The sequence below is a fragment of the Nicotiana sylvestris genome, chromosome 6, assembly GCF_000393655.2.
Source record: "Nicotiana sylvestris chromosome 6, ASM39365v2, whole genome shotgun sequence".
In the NCBI taxonomy this organism is placed as follows: domain Eukaryota; kingdom Viridiplantae; phylum Streptophyta; class Magnoliopsida; order Solanales; family Solanaceae; genus Nicotiana; species Nicotiana sylvestris.
In genome coordinates this window covers 181,384,391-181,397,433 of record NC_091062.1, presented here as the reverse complement: position 1 = coordinate 181,397,433, position 13,043 = coordinate 181,384,391, and the positions used below count along the sequence as shown (strand labels likewise).

The 13,043-nt window shown below is 45.4% G+C and overlaps 1 protein-coding gene across 1 annotated transcript; it reads right to left on the bottom strand.

Annotated features, from left to right (window-relative positions):
• Positions 1–9,184: 9,184 nt before the first annotated feature.
• LOC104218635 (uncharacterized) lies at positions 9,185–12,450 on the bottom strand. The gene is made up of 5 exons (XM_070149659.1): positions 11,857–12,450; positions 11,124–11,682; positions 10,216–10,360; positions 9,779–9,899; positions 9,185–9,418 (listed from the first exon to the last, which is right to left on the bottom strand). The coding sequence occupies exons 1-5, from the start codon at positions 12,448–12,450 to the stop codon at positions 9,185–9,187; spliced, it is 1,653 nt and encodes a 550-aa protein (XP_070005760.1).
• Between the last annotated feature and the right edge of the window lie 593 nt (positions 12,451–13,043).

Below are 13,043 nucleotides of genomic sequence, written 5' to 3'. Positions count from 1 at the left end.
ATGTACTGTAGATTCATTGCAAAGAGTTGTCATTAGCTTGTTTTGGCATAAAGATACTTTTTCTTGTTGTCATAGCTACTTTGGACTGTTGGAAAGAAACTCGATGGAAACCCATCAAGCGGACCCTTACATATTACCTTAGAGTGTGTTATACTTGATTTCTTGTTGCTTTGCTAGGTAGCTACTAATTTCAGGTCATTAATAATGGAATTTAAGGTGAGGAAATGGGGCGCAGGAAAACATATGTCAATATATGTAAGCTGAATGCAAAGATTGTGCTAGTGGACAGATTAATAATTTGATTGTGCATAGGGAATTGTAAATACAGCCTGAACAATTCAATTGACTTAATGAAAATGTTTGTTGTTTAAACAACCAATGATGCATCGACTTTAATGCCAAAGATCCGTAGTTTCATTTGTGATCTGATTCCATGATGGCCATTTGGGGCTTAATCCTCATAGTCGGATCGATTTGGGATCACAAGGATTCGATTAGGGTCAAATATTAATGCCCCCTCCCCCTTTGTTAGACTTGGACTCAATTTGGGCCTAAATTTATTCACTGGCTGGCCCAATTCGTGTCCTTATGTAATCAGGTTAGTTTGAACTTTAACATTTAGGTAATTACAATTCTAACAACCCTTTCAATTAATTTGGCGCTTCATTAGCATAGGAGGTGTGCCGTAATAAACAATTACGTGATAGTTTACGGTTCTTTCGAGATGATTTCGAAACTTAGTTAGAATAATCGAGGTGCGCTATGCCCAATAAAATCTAAAAACCCATGGCTCTCGCAAACTTAAAGGTGCATAGTTTGCTTTAGGCACGTTAATTATATAATTATCATGGCTACTAAAATTCGGGAGTACATTTCATGTGGTCCGGTTCTAATTTCCAACAATGTTATATAAAATATGTCGTGAACCACGGGTGCATTTTATGTAGGGTGGTTTACGATGTGTTTTAAATAACTTTGAATTTTTTCGGGAAATATTAAAAGCGGCTAAAATATTAGTAGTATTTTTCGCTTTTTGCTTTTTTTTTTTTGCTTTTTGCTTTTTGCTTTTAGTACCAATTATGGGTCTGTATGATCCATTTTCACGTTAAGACCATTTTGAAAGATCACTAAATGAAAAAAAGTGTTAGAATAAGATTTAATTTAATCCCAACAATTCATCTCATATATTTTGTTTTAGTAGCCTCTTTGTTAATTAATTTCACATTGAGACTTTGGTACAAAAGCATCTGCACTATGTTGATCCGTACTTGTTCATTATATTGTAGTAATTCATATGTGGGGATGTATATTTGTATGATCTCAAGAAAAAGAAAAGGTAAATAGTCATACTTAATTACTTACCTAATTAATACCACTACTACTGATGCTTGTAATTCAAAATAAGAAAAAGAAGATTAACGCAATAGATGGTTGATTAGTCATGAATATCGTTGGTTGATTTGTCCATGTGGTTATCTAATTTAGGAATAATAATAATTCAAGAACATCGTAGTTTGCTTTAGGCTCGATTTAGACTAGTATTGTGATTATGTATACGTTCCCGTAACATAATTGCGATTTTAATTCCAAAAAGTAACTCGAGGGATACGTTCGCGCAACTTCAACTAAACCTTTCTTAATATAAATAAGCCAAGCGTTATTAATTGTGGACAAGTCTGCGTGACATAATTTTTTGACGCGCCAAAAGAAAAGAGTATACGTACGCGTAACTCAATTCTTTAATTACAAACAAATCAAGTGATTAAAAGTGGTAAAAGGTAAATGCACATAGGTTTTAAAATAAGTAATTAGGCAATTTTAGCCGAGTATAAATCACTAAGCGACCGTGCTAGAACCACGGAACTCGGGAATGCCTAACACCTTCTCTCGGGTTAACAGAATTTCTTACCCAAATTTCTGTGTTCGTAGACCATTAAATAAGAGTCAACTTCCTCGATTCGGGATTTTAACTGGTGACTTGGGACACCATAAATTATCCCTGGGGGTGACTCTAAAATAATTAAATAATCCCATTTCGAATAATGTCACTTTAATTGGAAAAACTACCTTATATACCTTCCGGGTGTAAAAAGGAGGTGTGACAATGTTTATCAGTTAAGAACATGACTGAGGGCATGATTTCGACAAGAAAAGTGAGGTCAACCAATACAAATGCCCCCTAAGGGTTCTACAGATCGGCACAAGGCCCCAAACATGGCAATTAGCCCGTAATATAATGATATTAATTAAGTCTCAGTCAAAAGTACAGTAGAGTCATCAAACGGGATGGATCGAGTCCAAATCCACAGTAGTAACAGACCCCACGCTCATCATACAACGTGTGTCTCATCTCAACATAGCACCACGTTGTGCAGATATGGGGTTTCAAACCTTCAGAACATCATTTATAACCATTACTCACCTCAAGTAGGCCGAAATCCTAACTCGCTACTCCCTTGCCTCGCAAATCAACCTCCTCGAGCGTCGAATATGATCAAAACCACAAGTAATACGTTACAATAGGCTAAGGGAATACAAACCAATCGAAAAGACTCGAAAAATATCGAAAATCACGAAGTTGGCAAAACCTGAGCCCCGGGCCCACTTCTCGAAAAATCAGAAAATTGACATAACCGGATTCCTTATCTCGCCACGAGTCTATACATATCAAATTTACCGAAATCCGAGCTCGAATGCTCCCTCAACCACCAAATTTCTATTTCAAGACATAACAAGAAACTCATAGTGCCTATATCTAGTCTTGAAAGCAGTCTTCATAATATCTGAATCCCTGATCTTCAACTGGAGATAGCCTGAACTAAGATCAATCTTGGAGAATACCCTTGCCCCTTCAAGCTGGTCAAATAAATCATCGATACGGGCAGGGGATACTTGTTCTTCACTGTTACTTTGTTCTATTGCCTGTAGTCAATGCACATTCTCATTGTGCCATCCTTCTTTTTCACAAATAGAACTGGTGCACCCCACGGTGACACACTAGGCCGAATGAACCCCTTATCTAGGAGTTCCTGAAGCTGATCCTTTAGTTATTTCAACTCTGCCGGTGTCATACGATATGGAGGAATGGAAATGGGCTAAGTGCCCAACACCAGGTCAATACCAAAATCAATGTCCCTGTCCAGTGGCATGCCCGACAGGTCTGCAGGAAATACAACTGGAACCAAATCAATGCTAGGAGTCTCAACTCCAACATCCCTCACAAGAGCCAAATATGATAGATAACCCTTCCCAACCATATGCTGGGCTTTTAGAAAAGAAATCACCCTGCTAGGCACATAGTCAGTCACGCCACGCCACTCGATCCTTAGAACACCCGGTATAGCCAAAGTGACTGTCTTAGCATGACAGTCAAGAATAGCATGACACGGAGATAGTTGCCCAGAATAACATCAAAGTCCACCATGCTCAACAATAATAAATTAACTCGGGTCTCCAGACCCCCAATAGTCACCAAACACGACCGATATACATGGTCTACAACAATGGTATCACCCACCGGGGTAGATACATGAACAGGTAAGGCAAGACATCCTCGGGTCATACCCAAATGATGAGCAAAATATGAAGACACATAGGAATAGGACCACGATCAAATAATGCAAAGGCATCTCTGTGGCAGACTGAAACAATACCTGTAATGACAGCATCCGAAGCAATGGCGTCGGGTCTGCCTGGGAGTGCATAGAAACAGGCCTGACCGCCCCTTGATCGACCTCCCCCTCTAGGGCGACCCCTGGCTGTCTGACCTCCACCCCTAGCTGGCTGGGCGGGTGGTGAAGTAACTGGAGCAGAAGTCGAGGGCTGACCCCTCACCTGAGATGACCTAGCAGCACGGTGAGGACACTCCCTCCGCATATGCCCGAACTCTCCACACTCATAGCAACTCCCGGGTGCTGGGAACTGGGACTGAAGGGAACCCCTCGTGCCAGAGTGGCTAACTGATGCACTCGGCCTGGAAGAACCCTGAGCAGATGGAGCACGAGACGAACTCTGTGCTGGAAGAGCGCTGAGAGATGGCTGACTCTGCTGAGAACCCTGATAACCATGACCAGAAGATCCACCTCGGTACTCAGGTCGAGCTGACTAAGCGAGCCTGAAAGAACGACCCCGACCCTGTTGGAACTAGACCCTCGAAAGAGCGCCACTGAAACTGCCAGAACCTCGAGGCCTCTTGGCCTCCCTCTGCACTCTCTCCTAACGGCGAGCCATCTCAATATCACGAGCAATATCAACTGCATCCTCGAAGGAAATACCCAGAACTCTCTCTCGAGTCATCAGAATACGAAGGTGATAATTAAGACCATCTACGAACCTCTTAATCCTCTCACGATCAGTCGGAACTATCCATGAGGCATAACGAGCCAACTCAGAAAATCTCGCCTCATACTGAGACACAGTCATATCTCCCTAGCGAAGCCACTCAAACTGTCTACGCAGCTCCTTCCTCTGAGACGCGGTATCCACTTCTCCAAGAAGAGAGTGGAGAACTCCTACCAAGTCAAAGGTTCTGCACTTGCTGGCCTATGTCGCTCATACGCCTCCCACCAAGTGAAGGCCACTCCAGTAAACTGAAATGTAGTAAAATCCACACCGCTGGACTCAAGAATCCCTGCTGTCCGAAACATACGCTGACACTTGTCAAGAAAACCCTGGGCATCCTCGCCCTGAGCACCATTGAAAGAAGGAGGCTAAAGTCTACTAAACCTCTCGAGACGACACTGCTCATCGTTTGGCATAACTGGAACCCTGTACTCCTGAACGGGTACCACTGGCTGAGCTGGAGTTGCCTCTGGAGTCTGTAATCCCTGCACTACCTGCTCAGGGGTGCGAGCAGCAGAGGTCTGATTGCCTCCCCTGGCCTGCGAAGTAGCTACTGCTACTGTGGTGGCTGAAACCACCTGAGCCAGGCCCGTACAAACTGTCAATATCTCGGCCAATGTCTCCTGGAGACCCGGTATCACAATTGGCACAGCTGGTGCCTGCACTGGTGCTGCTGGAGCCTGGTCCTGAGCTGGGGAAACTAAAGGATCCACAGGTGCTGCGCCTGCTGCTCTGCCTCTACCACGACCACGACCGCGTCCACGGTCTATAGTAGCCTCAGTAGGAGGTACTGGTGGTCGTCCGGCACGTCCGGTAGCTCGAGTCCTCACCATTTGTGAGAGAATGGAATAAAGAGAAATTTAGTATTCGGATCAACAAGTTCGCACGACAAGAATTTCAAGAATGTGGAATTTTTCCTAACAGGTTCTGCAGCCTCCCAAGGATAAGTACAGACGTCTCCGTACCGATCCACGAGACTCTACTAAACTAGATCAAGACTCGCGAGACCTAGTAACCTAGGCTCTGATATCAACTTGTCACGACCCCAATCCCCGGTCGTGATGGCACCCAACACGGTGCTAGGCAAGCCCGACCAATTCGTCACTCACAATCCCTTATGTAGAATTCATTACCAATTAATAGGATTTAATGCCGAATCAACATGATTATAACTCTGTAGTAATAGATAGACAATACAAAAAATCCATAAAATATCAATATAAATCCCACCGATCTGGTGTCACGAGCCAAGAGCCTCTAATACAAGTCTGTGTAGCAACCTATACCTAGAGTTGTCTAGAATGCGGAAAATAAAGAGGATTAGGGGAGAAATCGGGTCCTGCAGACGCCATCCCGCTACCTCGATGACTCCAGAATAAGCTGAACAGCAGCAAAAAGCTCAAATTATGCCTCCGGGATACCTGTATCTGCACACATGGTGCAGGGAGTAAAGTGAGTACTCCAACTCAGTGAGTAATAACAATAAATAATGATTGACGGAAAGAAAACTCGTAAAACACTATGCAGTTCTATATTATAACAGTGAGAATATCAAAAACAACAACTGAATGAAGAAGTTAGTTAAAAGTCCTTTAAGCCAGTATTCATTTCATTTACTCCTCACGATAACCGAATTCATATTTGTACTGCTGCGGCGTGCAGCCCGATCCCTATAGTATACTGCTGCGGCGCGCAACCCGATCCATATATCGGCGCGCAGCCCGATCTATATATATATACTGCTGTGGCGTGCAGCCCGATCCAAGAATAGTCGACTGCGCTCACTAGGGGTGTGCAGACTCCGAAGGGGCTCCTTCAGCCCAAGCGCTATACTACTGCGGCGTGCAGTTCGACCCATATAATATACTACTGCGGCATGCAGTCCGATCCATATAATATACTACTGCGGCGTGCAGTCCGATCCATAGCATATCAAATACCCTCACAATGCGGTTCTCGACCCCTCTCAGTCAATATAGACTTGGCCTCTCGGGCACACTAAGTTAAGACGGGGTTCTCAACCCACACGTTACTCTCATTAGGATTTAACAATTTCTAAAGCTGGTTTATATTATTTTTATCAGTTAAGAACATGACTGAGGGTATGATTTCGACAAGAAAAGTGAAGTCAACCAATACAAATGCCCCCTAAGGGTTTTACAGATCGGCACAAGGCCCAAAACATGGCGACTAGCCCATAATATAATGATATTAATTAAGTCTTAGTTAAAAGTACAGTAGAGTCATCAAACGGGATGGACCGAGTCCAAATCCCCAGTAGTAACAGACCCCACGCTCATCATACAGAGTGTGTCTCATCTCAACATAGCACCACATTGTGCAAATCCGGAGTTTCAAACCTTCAGAACATCATTTATAACCATTACTCATCTCAAGCAGGCCGATATCCTAGCTCGCTACTCCCTTGCCTCGCAAATCAACCTCCTCGAGCGTCGAATCTGATCAAAACCACAAGTAATATGTTACAATAGGCTAAGGGAATACAAACCAATCGAAAAGACTCGAAAAATATCGAAAATCACGAAGTTGGCAAAACCCGAGCCCCGGGCCCACTTCTCGAAAAATCAGAAAATTGACATCACCGGATTCCTTATCTCGCCACGAGTCTATACATATCAAATTTACCGAAATCCGAGCTCGAATGCTCCCTCAACCCCCAAATTTCTATTTCAAAAGTCAAGCCCCAATCCTTCCTTTTTAAATCAAATTTCCATGAATTTAGATGTTGAATCTACAATTAAATGACGTTTCTAGGCCATAGGACTCACCTCGAATCGATTTCCAGTCAAAACCCTCTTTACTCGTCAAAAGCTCTCAAGGTTACTCAACAATGGAGGAAATGGGACTTGGTTCGCGGGTGAAATGTTTATTAAAACCCTTTTGTCAGCCCAGATTTTACTCCATGCGATCGCATCCAAGCCTCTGCGATCGCATAGCTCAACTTTCTCAGGCCTCCAAAATATCCTATGCGAACGCGACCCCTTAACTGCGATCGCACTGCTTCACCAATCAAACCTACGCGATCGCATACACTGCTCCGCGATACATTGAACAAAGTACCCCTCAGAACCTCAGGTCCATTTAACACTACGCGATCGCATTACTCCTCATCGATCGTAATAAACGATCAGAATGGCATTCCCCAAACCTTCTATGCAATCGCAATTGCACTCCTGCGATCGCAGAGAACAAAAATGTTCTGTAACACTCAGCTGAAATCTGCAATTTGAAAAACCAAGATTAGTCCGATTGACCATCCGAAATCACCCCGAGTCCCCCGGGACCTCAACCAAAAGTGCCAAACCATCCAAAAACATCATTCAAACTTGTTCCATTCATCAAAACACCACAAACAAAACCAAAACCATCAAATTACATCGGATTCAAGCCTAAATTTCTTAAAAACTTCCAAAATATGCATTTGATCAAAATCCCGACCAAAGCACCTCAAAATGATCTAAAATATTGCACACACATCCAAAATCACCTAACGAAGCTACTGCAACTCTCGGAATTCTATTCCGACCCCCGTATCAAAATCTCACCTACCAACCGAAATTCGCCAAAATACTAACTTCGCCAATTCAAGCCTAATTCTACTCCGGACCTCCAAAATCAATTCCAATCACACTCCTAAGCCACATATCAACCCCCGAAGCTAACCGAATCACTAGAAATCACATCCGAGCTCTCTAACTCAATAGTCAACATCCGGTTGACTTTTCCAAAACAAGCCTTCCTTAAAGAGACTAAGTGTCTCATTTCCTATCAAAACCAATCCGATTTAACTCTAACACACCGAATACCGATAACGAAACGTGAAAAAGCATAAAATGGGGGAAACGGGGCAGTAACTCACATGACAACGGGTCGGGTCGTCACATCTTCCCCAACTAAAACAAATGCTCGTGCTCGAGCGGGTCAAGAAACATACCTGAAGCCTCAAACAGGAGAGGATATCTGCTCCGAATATCCCGCTCGGTCTCCCAAGTAGCCTCCTCCACGGGCGGACCTCTCCACTGCACCTTCACCGAAGCGATATCCTTTGATCTCAATCTCCAAACCTGACGACCCAAAATAGCCACTGGCTCCACATCGTAGGTCAAATCATCATCCAACTGGACCATGCTGAAGTCTAAAACATGAGACGGGTCCCCAACGTACTTCCGGAGCATAGAAACATGGAATACCGGATGCAAACTCGACAGGCTGGGTGGCAAAGCAAGCTAATAAGCCACCTCCCCAATCCTTCGAAGCACCTCAAAAGGCCCAATGAACCGTGGACTCAACTTGCCTTTCTTCCCAAACCTCATAACACCCTTCATCGGCGAAACCTTCAGCAAGACCTTCTCACCAACTATATAGGACGCATCTCGAACCTTCCGGTCCACATAACTCTTCTGACATGACTGAGCTGTACTAAGTCTTTCCTGAATCACCTTCACTTTCTCTAAGGCATCCTGAACCAAGTCTGTTCCCAATATCCTAGCCTCGCCAGGCTCAAACCAACCAACTGGAGATCTACACCGTCTCCCATACAAGGCCTCATATGGTGCCATCTGAATGCTGGACTGATAGCTGTTGTTGTAGGAAAACTTTGCAAGCGGCAAAAACTCATCCCAAGAACCTCCGAAATCAATAACACAGGCGCGCAACATGTCCTCCAGTATCTGAATGGTGCGCTCGGATTGTCCGTCCGTCTGCGGATGAAACAATGTGCTCAACTCTACCTGAGTACCCAACTCTCTCTGCACGGCTCTCCAAAACTGCGAAGTAAACTGAGTACCCTATCTGAGATAATAGACATTGGAACCCCATGCAATCAGACAATCTCCCGGATAAAGATCCCTACCAGCCGCTCCAAAGAATAGGTAGTACATATTGGAATGAAGTGCGCGGACTTGGTCAGCCTGTCCACAATCACCCAAATCGAATCAAACTTCTTCAAAGTCCGAGGAAGACCACTCACAAAATCCATAGTAAATCTCTCCAACTTCCACTCAGGAATAATCATTCGCTGAAGTACGCCACCCGGTCTCTGATGCTCATACTTTACCTGCTGACAGTTGAGACACATACCCTACTATATCCTTTTCATCCTTCTCCACCAGTAGTGCTGCCTCAAATCCTGATACATCTTCGCGGCACCTGGATGGATGGAATATCGCGAGCTGTGGGCCTCCTCCAATATCAACTCCCGAAGCCCATCCACATTGGGCACGCAAATCCGGCCCTGCATCCTCAACACGCCATCACCATCAATGGTCACATCCCTGGCATTATCATGCTGAACCCTGTCCTTAAGGACAAGCAAATGTGGATCATCATACTGGCGCTCTCTGATGCGATCATACAAGGAAGACCGAGAAACCACACAAGCCAACACCCGACTAGGCTCTGAAATATCTAATCTCACCATTCGATTGGCCAAAGCCTGAACATCAACTGCAAAGGGCCTCTCCCCAACTAGAATGTACGCTAAACTCCCCATGCTAACCGCCTTCCTGCTCAATGCATTGGCCACCATATTGGCCTTCCTGGGGTGATACAAAATGGTAATATCATAATCCTTGGGCAACTCAAGCCACCTATGCTACCTCAAATTAAGATCCTTTTGCTTGAACAAATGTTGAAGACTGCGATGATCGGTGAATACCTCACAAGATACGACATATAAATAGTGACTCCAAATCTTCAAAGCATGAACTATGGCAGCCAACTCTAAGTCATGAACAAGGTAGTTCTTCTCGTGGGGCTTCAACTGATGAGAAGCATAGACAATAACTCTACCCTCCTGCATCAACACATAGCCAATCCCAACTCTCGAAGCGTCACAATAGACGGTATAAGAACCTGAAGCTGATGGTAACACCAATACCAGAGCTATGGTCAAAGATGTCTTGAGCTTCTGAAAGCTCTTCTCGCACTTGTCCGACCATACAAACGGAGCACCCTTCTGCGTCAACTTGGTCAACGTCGAGGCAATATATGAAAAACCCTAAACGAACCGGTGATAATAACCCACCAAACCAAGGAAACTACGAATCTTTGTGGCTGAGGTCGGTCTAGGCCAACTCTGTACCGCCTATATCTTCTTCGGGTCGACCTTAATACCCTCTCTAGACACCACGTGACCTTAGAAAGCTACTGACCTAAGCCAAAACTCACACTTGGAGAACTTTGCATAAAGCTTCTCCTCCCTCAATCTCTGTAATACCACTCGCAAATGCTGTGCGTGCTCCTCCTGGCTACGCGAGCACACCAATATATCATCAATAAAAACAATCACGAACAAATCTAGATATGGCCGAAATACATTGTTCATCAAATGCATGAACGCGGCTGGGGCATTAGTCAGCCCAAAGGATATAACAAGAAACTCATAGTGCCCATATCTAGTCCTGAAAGCAGTCTTCATAATATCTGAATCCCTGATTTTCAACTGGTGATAGCCTAAACGAAGATCAATCTTGGAGAATACCCTTGCCCCCTAAAGCTGGTCAAATAAATCATCGATACGGGCAGGGGATACTTGTTCTTCACTGTTACTTTGTTCTATTGCCTGTAGTCAATGCACATTCTCATTGTGCCATCCTTATTTTTCACAAATAGAACTGGTGCACCCCACGGTGACACACTAGGCCGAATGAACCCCTTATCCAGGAGTTCCTGAAGCTGATCCTTTAGTTCTTTCAACTCTGCCGGTGTCATACGATATGGAGGAATGGAAATGGGCTGAGTGCCCGGCACCAGGTCAATACCAAAATCAATGTCTCTGTCCGGTGGCATGCCCGGCAGGTCTGCAGGAAACACATCGGGAAACTCCCTCAGAACTGGAACCGAATCAATGCTAGGAGTTTCAACTCCAACATCCCTCACAAGAGCCAAATATGATAGACAACCTTTCCCAACCATACGCTGGGCCTTTAGAAAAGAAATCACCCTGCTAGGCACATAGTCAGTCACGCCACACCACTCGATCCTCGGAACACCCGGTATAGCCAAAGTAACTGTCTTAGCATGACAATCAAGAATAGCATGACACGGAGATAGCCAATCCATGCCCAGAATAACATCAAAGTCCACTATGCTCAACAACAATAAATCAACTCGGGTTTCTAGACCCTCAATAGTCACCAAACATGACCGATATACATGGTCTACACCAATGGTATCACCCACCGGGGTAGATACATGAACAGGTAAGGCAAGACATCCGCGGGTTGTACCCAAATGATGAGCAAAATATGAAGACACAGGAATAGGTGGAACCGGGATCAAATAATGCAAAGGCATCTCTGTGGCAGACTGAAACAATACCTGTAATGACAACATCCGAAGCAATGACGTCGGGTCTGCCTGGGAGTGCATAAAAATGGGCCTGACCGCCCCTTGATCGACCTCCCCCTCTAGGGCGACCCCTGGCTGCCTGACCTCCACCCCTAGCTGGCTGGGCGGGTGGTGAAGTAACTGGAGCAGAAGTCGAGGGCTGACCCTCTGCTGAGATGAGCTAGCAGCACGGCGAGGACACTCCCTCCGCATATGCCCGAACTCTCCACACGCATAGAAACTCCTGGGTGCTGGGAACTGGGATTGAAGGGAACCCCTCGTGCCAGAGTAGCTAGCTGATGCACTCGGCCTGGAAGAACCCTGAGCAGATAGAGCACGAGACAAACTCTGTGCTAGAAGAGCGCTGGGAGATGGTTGACTCTGCTGAGAACCCTGATAACCACGACCAGAAGATCCACCTCGATACTCAGGTCGAGATGACTGAGCGGGCATGAAAGAACGACCCCGACCCTGCTGGAACTGGCCCCTCAAAAGAGCGCCACTGAAACTGCCAGAACCTTGAGGCCTCTTGGCCTCCCTCCCATCTCTCTCCTGACGGCGAACCGTCTCAATATCACGAGCAATATCAACTGCATCTTTGAAGGAAATACCCAGAACTCTCTCTCGAGTCATCAGAATACGAAGGTGATAATTAAGACCATCCACGAACCTCTTAATCCTCTCCCGATCAGTCAGAACTATCCATGAGGCATAACGAGCCAACTCAGAAAATCTCGCCTCATACTGAGACACAGTCATATCTCCCTGGCAAAGCCACTCAAACTGTCTACGCAGCTCCTCCCTCTAAGACTGCGGTATACACTTCTCCAAGAAGATAGTGGAGAACTCCTACCAAGTCAAAGGTGCCGCACCTGCCGGCCTACGCTACTCATACGCCTCCCACTAAGTGAATGCCGCTCCAGTAAACTGAAATGTAGTAAAAGCCACACCGCTGGACTCAAGAATCCCTGCTGTCCGAAGCATATGCTGACACTTGTCGAGAAAACCCTGGGCATCCTCGCCCTGAGCACCATTGAAAGAAGGAGGCTGAAGTCTACTGAACCTCTCGAGACGACGCTGCTCATCGTCTGGCATAACTGGAACCCTGTACTCCTGAACGAGTACCACTGGCTGAGCTGGAGGTGCCTCTGGAGTCTGTAATCCCTGCACTACCTACTCAGGTGTGCGAGCAGCGGGGGAATGATTGCCTCCCCCGGCCTACGAAGTAGCTGCTGCTACTATGGTGGCTGAAACCACCTGATCCAGGCCCGTACAAACTGTCAATATCTGGGCCAATGTCTCCTGGAGACCCGGTATCACAATGGGCACAGCTGGTACCTGCACTAGTGCTG

What these genes read in the sequence shown, in the direction of transcription:
- LOC104218635 (XM_070149659.1), bottom strand. Translation starts at nt 12,450, where the DNA reads ATGACTGTGTCTCAGTATGAGGCGAGATTTTCTGAGTTGGCTCGTTAT. An exon ending in CTAGCTCATCTCAGCAGAGG is followed by an intron (nt 11,683 to 11,856) that starts GTCAGCCCTCGA and finishes TTGTCATTACAG; the next exon opens with GTATTGTTTCAGTCTGCCAC. An exon ending in GGTGTTACCATCAGCTTCAG is followed by an intron (nt 9,900 to 10,215) that starts GTTCTTATACCG and finishes GTATCACCCCAG; the next exon opens with GAAGGCCAATATGGTGGCCA.